Below are 17,891 nucleotides of genomic sequence, written 5' to 3' on the forward strand. Positions count from 1 at the left end.
ATCATACCAATGTTTGGTGAGGGTGTAGGAGGCAGAAATCTTTGGTTACTTCTATAGGCCTTTAAGCTGGTACAGTCTCTTGAGAACATTCTGAAATGAGGCATATATTTCTTCTGAGACCACACACTTTCAATCCTTGGTAAATAAGCCACAGAAATTTGTGTGCACTGGAGCACCTGGGTGGCTCAGTTGGTTAAGTGTCTGCCTTTGGCTCAGGTCGTGATCCCAGGGTCCTGGGATTGAGCCCCATGTCAGGCTCCCTGCTCAGTATGGCACAGCGTCTGCTTCTCCCTCTACCTCTGCCCCTCTCCCAAACTCGTGCTCCCACTCTCTCTAAAGTAAATAAAATCTTAAAAAAAAAAAAAGAAATTCGTGTGCAAGTGTTCAAAGAGGTCTGTACAAGGGTGCTGGCTGCAGTGTCCTTTGTGGAAGCGAGAGTCAGGGGCCACTTTGGCATCCGTCCTCAGGAGGATGGGTTAGTGATGTGTAATGGATGCAAACTATGCAACACCAGGCAACAGTCAGAATCAACAGTTTTTTAAAAAACATAGTGTTCAAAGAATAAGGAACAAAAATGAGATCAATAGCACAATACCATTTATATAAGCTAAACCCACAAACGCATAAAAATGATATTAGATATTTCCCCACAATTCATTCATATTGAAGTAGGATGGGAATGGGGATTGAAGACAAAGGAGAACAAAAATAAACTCAAAACAATGAAGTGGCCTTGTATCCATCACTGATTTTTGGTCATTGTGAGATAAGGAATGCCGAAAACTCACCTCCCTGCTCCTGAGGACTGGAAGAAGAGAAATGTGTGGACACAAGGAGGCGGTTCACAAATGGCTCATGAAGCTATGAAAATGCACTCATCTCACAGATAATAAAGGGAATGCAAGTTATAGCAACAATGAGATAATATTTTTTCATCTATCAAATTAATGATTTTTAAAAATTATACTACACTTTGCTGGTGGGAATGTAAACACGGTTGATAGAAATCTACACTGATTGGGGGGAGTGGTTAGTTATTATCAAAATGTAAATTGTTTAGAGCCAGCATATTTGCTTATAGGAACATATTTTGCAGAACTATCCAATGTGCCACACGTGGGTGGCTCAGTGGTTGAGCATCTGCCTTTGGCTTGATGTAATCCCGGGTCCTGGGATCCAGTCCCGCATTGGGCTCCCTGCAGGGAGCCTGCTTCTCCTTCTGCCTGTTTCTGGCTCTCTCTGTGTTTCTCATGAATAAATAAACAAAATAAAATAAATAAATAAATAAAATGACCCACTGTCTCAGGTCTCAGTTTTTGCACTGAAAACCAAGCATTCCTAGGGACGCCTGGGTGGCTCAGCAGTTGAGCATATGCCTTTGGCTCAGGGCGTGATTCCGGAGTACCAGGATCGAGTCCCACTTTGGGCTCCCTGCATGGAGCCTGCTTCTCCCTCTGCCTGTGTCTCTGCCTCTCTCTCGCTCTGTGTCTCTCACGAATAATAAATAAAATAAAATAAAAAGAAAACCAAGCATTCCTAAGCAGGACCCAGATGGTTTAACAGGCAGAACAGGAGGGGAACAAAGAGGGCGCCATCACCCAGCACCCATCCCACTACCGGGGGTGTGCAAGAGGACAGAGGGGCAAGGAGGAGAAGCCTGTGGTGGTAAGCTGGGCTTCCTCCCTCCTCAGGCTTTGAGAGGGGCTCAGGAAACTTTGTTTCCAGAAATTTGGAAAGATCTGAAGGTTAGAATCCGACTGTGCCCAAGAAACTGGAAGTGCAAAGCGGATACAGTGGGCAGCCGCCTCCACCCTGGGTGAAGGTCTGCACAGGGAGAGCTGGCTGCCTGTGATCTAAGAGTGAAGTAAGCCCTCCAATCTCAAGGGGCAGAAGATGTGGGGGGTAGCGAGCCAGGTGGCCAGCTTGACAGGAGGGGGTGCCAGATGGCTATGGGGATGATGGTGACTGTGCAGAAAAAGGCATTCTGGGTGCAGAGGAGTGCAGCTCCCTGTGCCAGCAGTTGGGGCTAAAGTTGGGGACAGAGGGAGCAGCTTTGGTTGAAAGTTCCCAGAGATGTCTCTGGAGCACCCATAAATTGCCCAAAGACAAAGCCTCAACATGAATCCTGCCAGTCCACAGAGTGCCTTCCATGCCATCTGCTCCTCCCTCCTTTCTGAGCTCCACCTCAGGGGAGATATATTTTATTCCCATGTATGTGTGTATATATTTAAAAAGATGCCTATCTGGCTCAGTCAGTGGTGCATGTGACTCTTGATCTTGGGGTTGTGAGTTTGGGCTCCACGTTGGGCATAGAGCCTACTTTAAAAATATATAGAACAAAACAAAATAAAACATAAAGTAAGGGAAATGTTTGGGGCTCCTGGCTGGCTCAATCAGGAAGGCAAGCAACTCTTGATCTCAAGGTTATGAGTTCGAGCCCCACACTGGGTATAGTGATTACATAAAAATAAATAAATAAAACTTAAAATAAAAAAAAGATGCTGGTGTACGTGCTCATCAGTTACTGTAAGATTATGTTGCATTCACATCACCTTATCCACCAGCTACTGGGTTCCAATCTGGAAGCCAAAGGAAGGTGCATGAGAGGCAACAATCTGAAAACATGTGTAAATTATTCCCACTAGGTTTCTGCCTGAGATGATAGCACCCTTCAGTGTATTTTCTCTTTATCTGTTCGCTCACAAATTGGTTATTGAGGGTTCACTGTGTGGGGGCTCTGTACTAGGGGCTGAGGACACAGCTGTGAACAGAAATAAAGACTCTGCTCTTAGGGATCTGAGAGTTACCTGGGAACGACAGAGAGTAAAGCAGAACACATACGTGGATTCAATTGAAGGTGTATTTGTGTGGTAGAGCTGCCATTAATAAGTACTACAGATGATAGAAATTTAACCAATGGGAATTTATTTTCTCACATATCTGGAGGTCAGAAGTCTAAGATCAATATATTGGCCGGTTTGGCTTCTTCTCAGGCCTCTCTCCTTGGCCAGCATGTGGCCATTGTCTTCTGGTGTCCTCATGTGGGCTTCCCTCTGTGTGTCTGTGTCCTGATCTCCTCTTCGTGTTGAGTGAAGGCCACCCGTAGGACCTCATTTTACCTTAATCACTTCTTTAAGGGCCTATTCCCAAATGCAGTCAGATGATCAGGTACTGAGGGTTAGAATATCAAAATCTGAATCTGGGGCTGGTGGGCTGGCAGTCCATAGTAGGAGGGTAAGGTAAGAAAGAGACTAGTGCAATGGGGAAAAGCAGAGCAAGAGGGGTTGAGTGCGTGGTTATGGTGTAGGTTGCAGGTCTAAATTGGGTGGTTAGAGTGGGGTCTCTGATAGGTTGACATTTGAGCACTACCTTGGAAAAAAGTGAAGGACTGAGCCACACAATTATCTGGGGGGACAGCATCCGGAGAGAAGGGCCAGGTCAGAGGTGAGACCATGTCTGATTCATCCCATAGAACAGCTAGAAGCAAAGACGGGAGGCGTGGTAAGCAGCTGAGGATGAAGGGTCACATAGGCCCCATTGGCCATTGCAAGACTTTGGATTTGAGTTTTCTTTCTTCCTTTTTCTTTTTTTTAAGATTTTATTTTCTTATTTATTCATGAGAGACACACAGAGAGAGGTAGAGACGCCCGCAGAGGGAGAAGCAGGCTCCCTGCAGGGAGCCCGATGCAGGACTTAATTCCAGGACTCTGGGATCATGATCTAAGCCAAAGGCAGATGCTCTACTACTGAGCTACCCAGGTGCCCTGGATTTGAGTTTTCAAAACCATTGCAGGTCACATTTACAAGGAGGCTGCTATCAACAAAGAATAAGCAAACAAAAATCCACCAGAAAAACCCCACCTGAAAAACAGAACATAACAAGTGTTGGCAAGGATATAGAAAAGTTGGTACTCTTGTGCGCTGCTGGTGTGAATGTGAAATGGTGTGATCAGCTATAGAAAACAGTATGATGATGCCTCAGAAAATTAAACAGAGGGACGCCTGTGTGGCTCAGTGGTTGAGCATTTGCCTTTGGCTCAGGGCATGATCCCGGGTCCGGGGATCGAGTCCCACATAGAGCTCCCTGTGAGAAGCCTGTTTCTCCCTCTGTCTTTACCTCTCTCTATGTGTCTCTCATGAATAAATAAATAAAATCTTTGTAAAAAGTAAACGTAGAATTACCATGTAGTCCAGCACTTCAGCTTCTGAGGACAACATCCAAGAGAATTGAAAGCAGACACCTGAACAGATTGTCTGTACATCCACAATCACAGCAGCAATGTTCATTGTAGCTGAAAGCTAGAAACATCCCAAATGCCCATCAACAGATGAATGGATAAATGAAATGTGGTAAATACATTAAAGGAATATTATTTGGCCTGAAAACAGAAGGAAATTCTGACATAGGCTACAACGTGGGTGAATCTGGAGGACTTTATACTAAGTGAAACAAGCCAGTTACAAAATAACAAATATTACGTGATTCCACTCATAAGAGGTCCCTCGAATAGTAATAGAGAGAAAATGAGTGGTGGTGGCCAGGGACTGGGGAGATGGGGGTTATTATTTAATGCATTAGACTTTCAGTTACGGATGATAAAAACTGTTCTAGAGACTGATGGCAGTGAGGGTTGCACAACATTTTGTAAATAGAATAATGCGATTGGGGACTCCTGGGTGGCTCAGCAGTTGAGCATCTACCTTCAGCTCAGGTCATGATCTCAGGGCTCTGGGATTGAGTCCTGCATTGGGCTCCCTGTGAGGAGTCTGTCTCTCCCTCTGCCTGTGTCTCTGCATCTGTCTCTCTGTGTGTCTCTCATGAGTTAAAAAGAGGAAGAAAGAGGAGGAGAAGGAGGAGGAGGAGGAGAAGAAGAAAGAAGAAGAAGAAGGAGAAGGAGAAGAAGAAAGAAGAAGAAGAAGAAGAAGAAGAAGAAGAAGAAGAAGAAGAAGAAGAAGAAGAAGAAGAAGAAGGCCACTGGGGGCAGCCTGGATGGCTCAGTGGTTTAAACACCTGCCTTCCGCCCAGGGCGTGATCCTGGAGTCCCAGGATCTAGTCCCACATCAGACTCCTTGCATGGAGCCTGCTCCTCCCTCTGCCTGTGTCTCTGCCTCTCTCTCTCTCTCTGTCTATCATAAATAAATAAAATCTTAAAAAAAAAACAGCGGCCACTGAATGGGACACTTAAAAATGGTTGAAATGGTAAATTTAGATAAGTGTTGAAAGTGGCGTGAACTCAGGTGGTGGGAAGTGTTCCGATTCTGAATACACTTGGACGTTGAGGATTAATTCCCAGATAGGATGGGGAAGAAAAAGAAGAGTCCAGGGTTTGGCCTGAGATACTGGGAGGATAGATTACCACTTGTCTAAAATGGGAAGGTCTGTGGGGGAAGACAGAGGGCTCAACTGGATGCCTATAAGACATCCGGGGAGAGGAGTGGAGTGGAAATTTGATATCTGGGAGAGAGGGATGGAATTCCAAGTCTGAGGGAGACACCAGGAGCACTGATAACTTTGAGTCTCATTTGCAGATAGATGGTATTTTCAAAGAGGAGCCTGGATGAGACCACTGGGAGCATGAATGTGTGGACTCAGAGGACTGCAGGCTGAGCCTGCTCCTGGATGGGAGGAGGAGTGAGCAAAGGAGCCGGGAAGTGGCCAGAGGATCCAGGGCACCTTGGGTTAGCAACAGGGCCAGCAGCTGGGGATCAAGGCAGGAGCAGGTTCAGTGGGAAGTGGGGGTGACAGCCTGATGGGAGCGGGTGGAAGAGAGAACAGGAGGAGATTGATCTTGGCAAATCAGATCAACTCTTTCAGGGGGTTTTGCTACAAAGGGGAACAAGGAAAAGGGGCAGTACTGGGGAAGGAGAGGTGAGGTCAGGAAAGATATGACAGCACATTTGTGTTGATGGAAGTGATTCTGAAGAGAGTGAAAAGTTGCCGGGAACAGAGGGGGCCGAGGCTGCCCCACATCCTTGGGCAGGCAATAAATGAATATATATGAAGTGTAGTCAGTGAAGTAGAGTAAGAGCACAGTGCCACTTAGGTAGTCTTTGTCAGGGGACATTTTAGCAGAAGCCTGAAGGAAGTGGGAGAGTGCGCCATAGGGATTCTGGAGACAGAGCATTTCAAGAAGCAGCAGCAGCAAGTGCAAAGGCCCTGAGGTGGGATTGACTGGGGTGGTTGGATCAGAGTGAGTGATGGGGGCAGGGATGACACCTGCAAAGACATGGGGCAGACAGATCTAGCAGGACCAAGGAGGCTATGGTAGAGACTTGGGCTTTTACTCTATGAGAGATGGGATCCATTTGAGAATTGTGAACAAAGGCATGGCAGGCTCTGGTCTTAACAGGATCATTCTGGCTACTGAGTACAGAATAGAATTAGGCAAGAGCAGAAGCCAGGTGGAGGGGCCATCGCAATGATTCAGATGAGAGACAGTGGTGGTTTGGGAGAGCGTGTTCATGAAGGAGATGGGGAGAAGTGGCTGGATTCTGCATGAATTCTTTTTTTTTTTTAAGATTTTATTTATTTCTTTGAGATAGAGAGCACAATTAAGGGGAGTGGCAGGCAGAGGGAAAGGAAGAAGCAGGCTCTCCAGTGAGCAGGGAGCCAAATGTGGGGCTTGACCCCAGGACCCTGGGATCACGACCCGAGCCGAAGGCAGATGCCCTGCTGGCTGAGCTACCCAGGCGCCCCTCTGCATGAATTCTGAAGGTGGCACCAGTAGGTTTGCTTGCGTATTGTGCGGATTGCGGATTGTGGAGTATGAGAGAGAGGAATCCAGCATGCTGCTGGGGCTTTGCTCTGAGCAACAGGAAGGATGGGTGTGACCTTGACTGAGATGGGGAGAGTCTTACTTTCAACGTGCCAAGTCAAGATGCTTACCTATCTTCCATGTAGAGTGTCAAACGGCTGATGGATAGGAGTCTGGACTTTGTGGGAGAAGGCAGGGCTGACATATATAAACTTGGGGGTAGGTGGAAGGTGAGGGATGGCTTGTGTCAGACAGGATGAGCTCCCTTAAGAAGTGAGGGTGGCTAGGTAAGAAAAGAGGTCTGCATGCACCTCATAAAAATACCAACCTGAGCGACCCAGACCTGCCCTCTGCCAAGGAAGGAAGTGGCCCAGAGTTTGTTCAGGAAATCAGTGGGGCTGGGGTCTGGAAATGGAGCAGCCTACCTGTATACTTCCACAGGACACCTGATAGAGGAGGCAGTGGGGTGGGCATGGCAACCCACCAGAAAGAGCAGAATTTGCCTATTTTAGGGACAAGAAATCTTCACCTGGAGCATTAATTAGGCTGTTCCACTGGGTGAGCTCATTGTAAAGGTGCTGCCGGGATGGAGTCTGAGAGCAGATATGAGGCCACAGAAACAAAGCTCAGGGAAAACCATGCCTGTAGGGCATCTGCTGGACTCTGCTTCCTTTACTGGTCTCACTGGGGCCTCATGGTTGGCTAAGGAGCAACAGCTCTTCCACAGAAGTTAGGATGAGCCATGGGAATGTTCTAGGTGTACCTGTCTCTAGTAACTGATTTAAGCCTCACTGTGACCCCAGGAGGAAGATGCCATCATAACCAGCCCTGTGATGCCCAAGAGGACACAGAGGCACAAGGGAAGCTGGATCTGAACCCCAGTGCTTCCTGTGTTCTCTTAACCACCATGTGCTGCTACCCCCCAATAATAGTCCGCCATTGTTAGCAGTAGTGATAATGAACCATTACCAAGCATGCTGCCTTCATGATTTCATTTAATCTTTGTAATTAACCTATGGAATGGGTCTATGCTTTCCAGTTTGGCAGAGGGGAGAGGTGACTTGCCCAAGGTCACAGAGCTGGTGAGCAGCCAAGCCAGGCCTCCAACCCTGCTGCTGGGTCTCTAGGGCTCAGTTTGGCGCCACATCCCTATGCTGCTGGTGGTAGTGGTCAGTCCTAGGCGTACCATGGGGATTTACCATGGCAAGGCATTTTGGTGATGCTTAGAAGTTTGGGATGGGATTTAAATGCTCTGACTTCCTCCAGAGCCTCCTCTGGGTCCTGGTTGCCTGTTGCTTCCCTCCTGGGCATGGTGTTCAACTGGCTTTTCTTGCCCTGTCTGGACCTGGGATGCCAAGTGGTTTGAACAAGATCTTGTTGTGAGAGCTCAGCTTGGCTTTTGCAAGGCCTCAGTTGGGGCTGGAGTACTGGGGGCAGCCCAGGAGGCAGGTGGAGGGAGAGGGACCCCCCTCAGGCACCGAGGGTGTGAGAACCCTTCCAAATGGTCAAGTCTTGAGATCCCTTGTACAGATAGAGGGGGAGACACAGGCTGAGTGAGGACAGGGGACTCATACCAGGTCAACGAAGAGTCCTGCAGAGGTAGGCTTGGCCCTGGGCCTCAAGACTCTCAGGCCTGGACTCTTTCTCAGCATCATCCTGAACTTTACCCCCCCAGAAGGAAGTTGACCTCACATACCCTGGCTGACCCTACCTGGCCTGCTTTTTGTCAGAGCCCTTGAGGCTGACTGAACACTGGTTGCCATAGTGATGGTGGGGGTGGGCAGTTCCAAGGCTGGCAGATGGGGGTGGGGGTCCGGGCAGGACACCAATATGCGAAACACCCACCAACGGGCGAGCAGGACTACTTCAGGGAGACCAGGGCAGGACACGCGGCTTCAGGGAGATCAGGGCAGGACATCCCAGGCTCCTGGGATGACCATAGGGCTGCTCAAGTTCCTGTCAGACATCCCCCAAGCTGAGCAGGTGAGGGAGGCCCTGTGGGGGGACTTCCAACTGCCTGGAGGCAGCCTGGCTGCCTGGGGTCAGTGTAGGCCAGGGCTCAGGATGGCACTGGAGAAGCCATGAAACTGGAGCTGAGGCCCGGCGAGAGACAAGAAGGCCCAAGGCAGGCAGGGACCACAGGGAGGCCTAAAGGGTCCAAGGCGAGGATGAGGAAGACACCCAGTGATGACTCCCAGGCTTCCAGGAGAGCCATCTAGGGGAGCTGCAGGAGAAGGAGGAGGAGGAGGGTTTCAGGAAAGATAATAAGCTTCCTCTACCTTGACTTAGCAAGTCCAGGGCCCCATGGAGCATTCAAACGAGCTATCGGGGACATGGAGGCAGCACCGTACCATGGTGACAAATCTGGGCTCTCGAGACAGACTCTGCATGTTCAGATCCTGACTCCACTTACTGGCTAGATAACCTTAGTCAAGTGATGTCACCTCTCTGAGTCTCAGTGTTCTTATCTGGGATGAGATGAGATCTCATCGGGCCCTTTCACGAAGATGGCACTGAAAGCGAAGAAGGAAGCCCCTGCCCCTCCCAAAGCCGAAGCCAAAACAAATGCTTTGAAAGCTAAGAAAGTGGTGCTGAAAGATGTGCACAGTCACACACACACAAAGAAGATCCGTATGTCACCTACATTTCGACCACCCAAGACCCTGTATCTCTGAAGGCAGCCCAAATAACCTGGAAAGAGCGCCCCCAGGAGAAACAAGCTTGATCACTATGTCATCATCAAGTTCCCCCTGACTACTGAGTCATCCGTGAAGAAAATAGAAGACAACAACACACTTGTGTTCATTGTGGATGTCAAGGCCAATAAGCACCAGATCAAACAGCCTGTGCCATCACTATGGCATATCTATGACATTGATGTGGCCAAGGTCAACACCTTAATCAGGCCTGATGGAGAGGAGAAAGCATATGTTCGACTGGCTCCTATCATGCTTTGGATGTTGCCAACAAAATTGGGATCATCTAAACTGAGTCCAGCCGGCTATAAATCTAAATATAAATTTTTCACCATAAAAAAAAAATCTCATGGGATAACAGTGGGATATAGGTCCTTGGGAAAGTTAAATGAGTTGATGCATGAAAATCCTGAGCATCCAGCAGGTACTCAGCAGCATCGTTAAATATTAAAAACTGAGGTGGTGATCAGTCAGTTTTAGCAATAACAAGAGCCCAGCAGGCCAGCCATGGTACAGAGAAGAGGAGGGTCCCCTGGAGGAGGTGTGGGATGCTCCAGGAGGCTGCTTGCAGCTAGGCCTCCTCTCCTGTCTTCACCTAGGGGAGGCTTGGGAGTGGCGATGATGTGATTCTGGGCCAGCAGCCGAGGTCTCGGAGCACAGGGCAGATGCCAAAGAAGGACCGGAGGCCCAAGGTTCGGAATAAGAAAGACCGTGGCTCTGCTGAAGCTGAAGAGTAAGCCACTGTGCAATAGGCTGGGGGGATACTGGCTGGCAGGCCCCACTGGGGGCTGGCGCCCTGACCTTGACCCTTGCTCCCTGTCCTCTCCTTCCTCAGTCTCATCCCCTCTCCTCCTCGGAAACCCTCCTTCCCCTTCCAGTGGGCCTGGGAGAGCTTCACCACTGATGGCCAGGCTCTGCATCAGCCCAGCTTCTCCTCGGCCTCCGCCCCAGGCCACCAAGCTCTGTCCTTGCCCCGAGCAGTCCCCCAGTATAAGGCCAGGCACAAGTCCACAACCACCCTCCCAGAGCCCCATGGCTTCTGCTGGAAAACAGAGGGGCCAAACCTGGAGAGAAGCCAGCAGCTCAGGGCCTGGGGTTGCATCCCCGGCTGTTCTGGCAAAGGGGAGAGCCAAGAACTGGAGGCACCCAGTGAGTATGACCTCCAGCCACCTGGGAGGAGGTCGGGATCAGGATCTGAGTCTGAGGAAGGCACCGAGCTGGAAGCCCTGGGTTCTGAGGAGATAGAGAGGGGTATGAGCCCTGGGGAGCTGCCCCAACTCCTCATCAGGGGGTTGATATTAGAAGAGGAACAGTTTGTAGAGGTGACAGAGCAGGCCGAGGAGGGGGAGCACAGGACCCTCCATAGAAGGAGAGCTGGTTCTCAGAGAAAGGGGCAGAATTTTCGCGAGGCAGCCTCCGATGAAGATGACCTGCAGTACAAAGGGAGCAGCTCCAGCTCCAACTTCAGAAGACCACAGAGGAGGAAGTCAAGGGCCAAGGAGCTGGAGGGGCCATGGGACCTGGAGAAGCTGCAGAGGCAGTTACAGCAAGAGTTGGACTGTGGTGAGTGTGGGCCTCGATGTCTGGGTTCCCCAGGAAACTACAAGGTGGGGAGAGAGTTTGGGGAACCAGCAACCTGGACCAGGAGTTCAGACGGGGTTATACTGCGCTCCAGGTGCTGGGCGGGATTGTCCAGTGGGCTGGGAGGGAGGCTATTCTCTGACTTGTCCCACTCTGGATAGGCCCTCAAAAGCAGCCCTGGAAGGCTTTAGGGGCTGCTGTCCAGGCCTCCAATCGGAGTGGGAAGGCCTATGCCTTGGGAGATGAAGAGACTTTCCTGTTTGCCAACTTTCCTAACCGTACCTTCCACAAACGACAGGAGGCCACCAGGTAAGGTAAAAGAAAAAGGAGGATGGGAAGAAAGGGCTAGGAGTAGAGAAGGAGCCAGTTCTCCAGAGACACTGAATCATTCATCCTCTCATTCATTAATTCATTTATCCATTCTCTAATCTTTTGGTCATCCAATCTTCTACAGATCGATGCATCTATCCACCCACTCATCCACCCACCCATCCATCCATCCATCCATCCATCCATCCATCCATCCACCTACCCATTCATATACCCACCCATCTATCCATCTCTGTCTACTTGGCCAGGTGTCTATGGACACAAGCCACTTTTCATTTATTTTCCATCTTCTATCCACCCATTAATCTATTAACTAAGTGATCAAAGCAACACATGTTGAATATCTACTCGTGGGTCTTTAGGATATAAAGATAAAAAGACATGGCCCCAGCCCTAAGAAAGTCAAGGTCTGCTGGGAAAGGAGGCAGATGGACAAGACAACAATGAAGGCAGTAGAGTCAGACAACTGCTATGCTTGGGGCTTGAACAAAAGACAATGAGAGCAGAGGGGAATCCTGGGAAGGGGCACTGTTGCATTATCTAGGTGAAGGATGATAAGGGCCTGAACCAGCTGGCCCTGTGAATAGAGAGAGGGGAATCCATTAAAGAGATATTTGGGGGCTGGCTCAGCAGGTCTTGGTGATTGGTTAGAGGTGGCAGGTGAGAATCCATTTCAACATTCCAATATCACCCCTCAATTCTGACTCTGTCATCCCTGGCTTGCTTCCCACGCTTCTCAGTGCACTTGGAACAAAGCCCAGGTGTCTTGGTAAGGAGGCTCCTGTCTCCCACACCCGCCTATATAGGAATAGCTAGAATGTGTCATGCTCTCCCTCCCTCATCTCCCGGAGCTGCCATTCTCCCTCATTCACTCAGCTAACTCAATGTATCTTTAAACTTCCGAGGTAGGCGCCCGCAGGGAAGCTCTCCCCTCTGCTTGCCTCTGCCATAGTTCTTGCCACATGGCATTGCATTGGGGGGCTGGGCTGCCTGACTATCCCTGGGTGCAGACTTACAGATCCCTAAGACAGGTGCCAGATTTTATTGGTCATGGCCTCCCTGCTGCCCTACACGGGACATGGCACCTAGTTGGTGTTCAACAAATATGTGCTGAGTAAACAAGTTTATTGGTCTGACCATGATTGAACTATGCATGAATTCACCAACACTGAGTTTCTATTTATGTTAAGCACTGTTTTAGATGCTGGGGAATCCACTGGTAATGAAGAGAAGAGATAAGGAACCCTGCTCTCATGAGGCTTACCCTCTACTTGGGATGAAGGATAATTAATAAAGAAATGAACAAAATGTACAGCTAGAAATGGAAAATACCTGGGGGTACAAGGGGTGGTAAGGGAGTCTCTCTCTCTCTCTCTCTCTCTCTCTCTCTCTGATATTTGAGCAAGGATCTAATTAACAAGGAACTGGCCATCAGAGCTAGGGAAATAATGTTCCAGGTGGAGCTAAGTGTTGTCTACTCAACCACCCACACCATTCATCCACGCCTTTATCCATCCGTTGATCCCATCACTACTTTGTTTCTGTTTCCCATCCATTCCATTCATATATCTGTCCCTCAAACCAAAAGGCATCAACCTAGTTCCTACCAGAGATGGGGGTCAGAGAGAACAAGGTCTGACCCCTGTCCTCAAGGAGAGCTGCTTTGCAATGGGAAGTGAGCAATCTGGGTGAGATCACAGGTGCACCAAGCCCCACAGGACTGAGGGTGTTCAGAGTTGGGGCACACAGCTGGCTGGAGTGGGAGGAGGCTTCCAGGAAAAGTAGGGAAAGGCCTTGAGGTGGACCTGTGGGCCGAGCCCCAGATGTAGCCCTCATCGTGTCAGACTTCCATGACAAACCCACTCCCCAGACCTGTGGTTCTCTGGGCTCTTGCAATCCCTCCCGCAGGCCCTCATACTCCTCTCCCTGCCCCTGGCCTCTATGAGACTGCTGCTCCCCCCAGACTTCTCCCATCCTCTTCTTTCCCTCTCCCTATTGAAGAAGCTTGCTGCAGGCCTGGGAGCGGCAGCAGGAGGAGGAGCGGCAGCAGGCCGAGCTGCGGAGGGCCCGGGAACATCGGGTACAGCAGCAGGTGGCTCGCTGCCTGGCGGCCTATGCACCCAAAGGGAGCCGAGGGTCAGGGACCACCCACCACAGGCTGGAGGAGCTGAGGTAGGAAGCCAGGCTGGGGAGGCCCTGGTGGGGAGAGGTCAGGGAAGGCAGTGCAGATGCCAGAGGAAAGACACAGAAGACACAGTCCTCATCTCCCTCCAGGGCTGAGTCTCCACAACCATCCTCCAGCCCTGGCTGGTGGGCCAGGCCATTTGGCCACACTTTACAGATGAAGACCCTGAGGCATGCAAGGAGGAGGGGCTGAGCCAAGGTCACCTAGTTAATATAACAATCCTGCAGCTGTCAAGCTCACAGAATGTTCTATATGCATTACCACATGTTCAAATCTTTTTTTTTTCTGATTTCAAAAGCTAGGCATGCTTATTATAAAAATGCAGATGTAACCAAAATAGTTCACATAGCACATAAACAGTGCCTATGATCTCACTCCTGGGGACAACCCTTGTTTGCCTCAGGTGAAGAGTCATCTATTTTATTCTCTTCCTATATGTTGACCATTAAGAAGAAATAGACAAATGTGTCTTTAAAAACAAATCTTTTGGGATCCCTGGGTGGCGCAGCGGTTTGGCGCCTGCCTTTGGCCCGGGGCGCGATCCTGGGGACCCGGGATCGAATCCCACGTCGGGCTCCCGGTGCATGGAGCCTGCTTCTCCCTCTGCCTATGTCTCTGCCTCTTTCTCTCTCTGTGACTATCATAAATAAATTAAAAAAAGAAAAAAAGAAAACAAAATTATAAACAAAACAAAAAAAACAAATCTTTTTTAGACTCATAACAGACCCTTAAATGGGCATTATTATCAGTCCCATCATTCAACAGAGGAGGAAACGGAGTTCACAGAGCTCAATTAATTTGCCAAGGGTCACAAGTGAGGGGCAAAACTAGGATTTCAACTTGGGAAGCTACTTAGCCAAACCTGATAGCCCATTTCTTAGTGCTTGAATACCTAATCTGTAGATAAAGGGCACTGGGATCTTCCCCCGAATGCCCTATCCAGTGAAACAGATAATACAAATAAATATGGTCACCAGTGCCATGGACATTGAGCACCTACTGGGTGCAGCTGGCAGCAGGGCAGCCCTTTCCACACCTCATCTCCTTTCATCCTGAGAGAGGAGCTAGGTCAGGGATGAGGTCTCTGCTCTGCGGTGGGGCCACCAGGGATTCAGCTGGGTTCTGGTCATCTACTCTTGGAGGCTCAGTCTTATTATTCCCAATTTTGAAGATGAGAAAACTAGGGATCTAAGAAGGCAACGGTGTTTTAAAAGAATCCTTGGCCAGTGATCAAGGAGATGCCTTCTCCTTGCGAAACCTCATGTTCATTGTTTGTGTGTTTATTTTTTTCAATGAGGCAGGAAGCCTAAGGTTCAAACTCCAAGGGACAGATGTGAATGAGAAGAGTGTTTCACACACATCTCTTGTATTTTCTACTAGAGAACAGATATTTTCCATGGGGGTCTCTCAGTCCTTATAACCTGTGACTTTTGCTCTCTCTGTTCCTCAAAGGCTCTGGCCTGTACAGGAGGTGTGGGCTCAAGAGAGGTTGCCCTGTGGGAGGAAGGCCTTCCTTCCCTTCCCAGATGTTGGACAGGGCTGACATTCACTCTCCAGCTTCCTTTCTGCTTGGGGCTCCAAGACATGGACTTCCTCTCAATTCTAACAAGAATCAAAAAGGAAAAATATGCATGACATCATAGGAGAGACAGACTGAATGCCAGCTCACTTCCCACCCCCACCTGTGTAACTGCTGAAATTACCTCTTGAATGCTGAAGACTCCATTTTGCAATGACTTCTGTTCCTGGCCATGGGTTTTCAAATTCATCTCTTTTTCACCAATGGCCCTGGTGGGGCAAGGCAGTGTTTTTCAGGGGCCCTGTACACTTGTTAGAGGTCCCAACATGAGTCTTGTCTGCTTCTCCGCTCCTGTGTATGGGTGCTGCTGGCACACCCAAAGGCCTCTCTTACATGCTTCACAGGGTTCCTGGTCCTTCACAGGATTCCTGCCAGAGGGCCCCTCTTGCCGCCTGGATATTCAGCTTGATAGGCAGGCACATTTCAGACAAATGTGCAAACCAATTTTTTGTAAACGGATGTGTGCTTCCCCTGTGGAACCTTGATCTTTTTTGGGATGTGTTCTTTCATTTGCAACATCATTCTTTTGTTCCTCTGTCCCATGTTCTAAGTTGTGTGCTTATAAGAACCCCAGAGAATGGTAGCAACTTTGTCCAATCCCTGCCATAGTGCAGAGAAAACTGAGCCTGGAGCCCAGAGTGGGGCCTTACCCAAAGCCACGGTCAATAGCCACTGCTTCTTCCTCACAGATGCAGCGTGAGAGGGTGCAGGGGTGTAAACGCAGGGGGAAGAGGCTGTGCAAGCAGATGCCCAGTTGCTCCGAAGGCATTGCTCCTCCCCCCCCCCCCCCCCCCGCCCTGTGAGTGTGGCTGGGAGGCTAGATGAGCCCTGGCGGCACAGCCTGGAGACTTGGTCTCAGTCTCTACTCCCCAGCTGTGTGACCTTGGACAAGTCCCTCAACCCTCCTGGGCCTCAGGCTCATCATGGGTAAAATGGAGCAAATAATTTCTACCTCATTGACCTCAGGAGGAATACAGGGTGGAGATGGGAATGAAATGGCTTTGCAAGGTAAGGGTGGGGAGGATGTCAAGTCCTTAGTGAGAATGAATGGACTCAAGAGTGGGGATAGGTTGTGTTCATGGTTAGCTGCCCAAAGGCCCATCTCCCTGCAGGCGCCAGGAGCGACAGCGCTTTGCTCAGTATCAGGCAGAGCTACAGGACATCCAGCACAGGGTACAGGCCCGGCCCTACCTGTTCCAGCAGGCCATGCAGGTGAGGGCTAGCACCTGGAAGACATGCCACCTCCCTGAGAACAGTGCTTTTCATTGGATGAGTGGGTAGGGAGAGCGGGCCCTTTAGATAGGACCCTGGGCCACACCCACCTGGAAGCCCTGGGACGTTCTCAGTAATCACAATGCTATTTGTCCTCAGCAGCCTTGGTGCAGAGTAGGAACCCTTATCTCTCCTCAGGTCAATGCCCGGCTCACGGTGACCCGGCGCTTCTCCCAAGTGCTGTCAGCACTGGGACTGGATGAGGAGCAGCTGCTGGCTGAGGCAGGAAAGGGAGACACAGAGGGCACCCCCAGGAAATCCAGGTGAGGCCATCTAGCTAGCCAGAGAACTGGCTCTGCCCAGCTATCGGAAGAAGGGGTGCCACTGCCAGTCCTGGGCCCTACAGCCTCTCCCCCACCTGTCTTCCTGGGCTCGGCATCCAGGGAAAAGCTGAGAAAACTTGTGAGCAACCATGTTGACCTGCCCTGAATCTAAGCTTCAGCCCTGGCCTGGTCCACTGTCTCAGCCTGAAGGACTCTGCCTAGCTCTAGCAGTCAATAAGGCCTCCCCCAGACCCCATCCTCCATGTCACCCGAGGAGGGCAGGACCCAGGTTATGTTCTCCAGATGCCAATAAAGAAACTAAGGACCTGGGGGCAAGGTCTTACCCCAAGACACAGGAGCAAATAAGCTGCAGAGCCAGTGTAGGAATCTGTGGCCAACTGAGTGGCCACACACCAAGCCCCTGTTACAGGGTAGTGCCACACAAATCACCCCCTGCATACTGTCCCTTATACTTTAGGACAACCTGGTGCACAGCAAGGTTTATAAAGCTTATTCGTAAGTAAACTGAGGCTTGAGAAGGGGAAATCACTTGCTCAGAGTCTCACAGCATAGAAGCCAGATCTGAACCCCTATTGCCAATAATGGCCTTTCCACCCCTAAAGCCCAGGTCTCCTTGGGCCTGGGGGTGGGGAACTAGAGCCCATGGTCTCTATCTATGTCTCCTTCTTTAAGGAGCCACAGGTCAATGGAGGTGAGAATGGAGCACTCTTCTGAGAGCCTCCCAAAGACAGAACCCACCAGAAGGCACTCCAACAGGCACTCTACTCCAAGCCCAAGTCAAGAGTCTAGCCCCTAAGATAACAATTAAATGCTTTATGGGAAATATAACTTGTAATTTCTGGTGGTGCTGGGAAGAGGCTGCAGGTTGGGAGTAGGAGGTAGCAGGAAGCAGCAGGCTTAGCTTGCCCCATCACCCAGGAGCTTTGGTTGTGGAGCTGCCCCCACCAGCACACACAGCTCTGCTTCTGCTCCTGCTTCTGCTCCTGCTTCTCCTCACAGAGCAACAGCTGTGACTCCTCCACTCCCATTTCCAACATTTATGCTGGGTCCTAGGAATTCAAGAGGGAACAGGACCTAATGGCCTCTGCCTTTGAGAACTCAGGGTGGGAGGGGAGGAGGTTTGGATCCTTAAAGGGGTACGTATCTTACACTGTAACAAGCGGTTTGCACAGGGGCCACCAGTCCCAGCAACTGGGGGTTGCGGGTCAG

The 17,891-nt window shown here is 50.0% G+C and overlaps 1 protein-coding gene and 1 pseudogene across 1 annotated transcript; both read left to right on the plus strand.

The window, feature by feature from the left end:
- The first annotated feature begins 8,522 nt into the window (after positions 1-8,522).
- TSGA10IP (testis specific 10 interacting protein) lies at positions 8,523-17,478 on the plus strand. Its single transcript, XM_026003950.1, has 8 exons — positions 8,523-8,738; positions 10,051-10,184; positions 10,287-11,014; positions 11,194-11,341; positions 13,364-13,534; positions 16,239-16,338; positions 16,537-16,661; positions 17,355-17,478. The coding sequence occupies exons 1-8, from the start codon at positions 8,523-8,525 to the stop codon at positions 17,476-17,478; spliced, it is 1,746 nt and encodes a 581-aa protein (XP_025859735.1).
- LOC140598894 (large ribosomal subunit protein uL23 pseudogene) lies at positions 9,263-9,775 on the plus strand (annotated as a pseudogene).
- Positions 17,479-17,891: the final 413 nt, after the last annotated feature.

This window comes from Vulpes vulpes, chromosome 5 (assembly GCF_048418805.1).
Source record: "Vulpes vulpes isolate BD-2025 chromosome 5, VulVul3, whole genome shotgun sequence".
NCBI classification, from domain to species: domain Eukaryota; kingdom Metazoa; phylum Chordata; class Mammalia; order Carnivora; family Canidae; genus Vulpes; species Vulpes vulpes.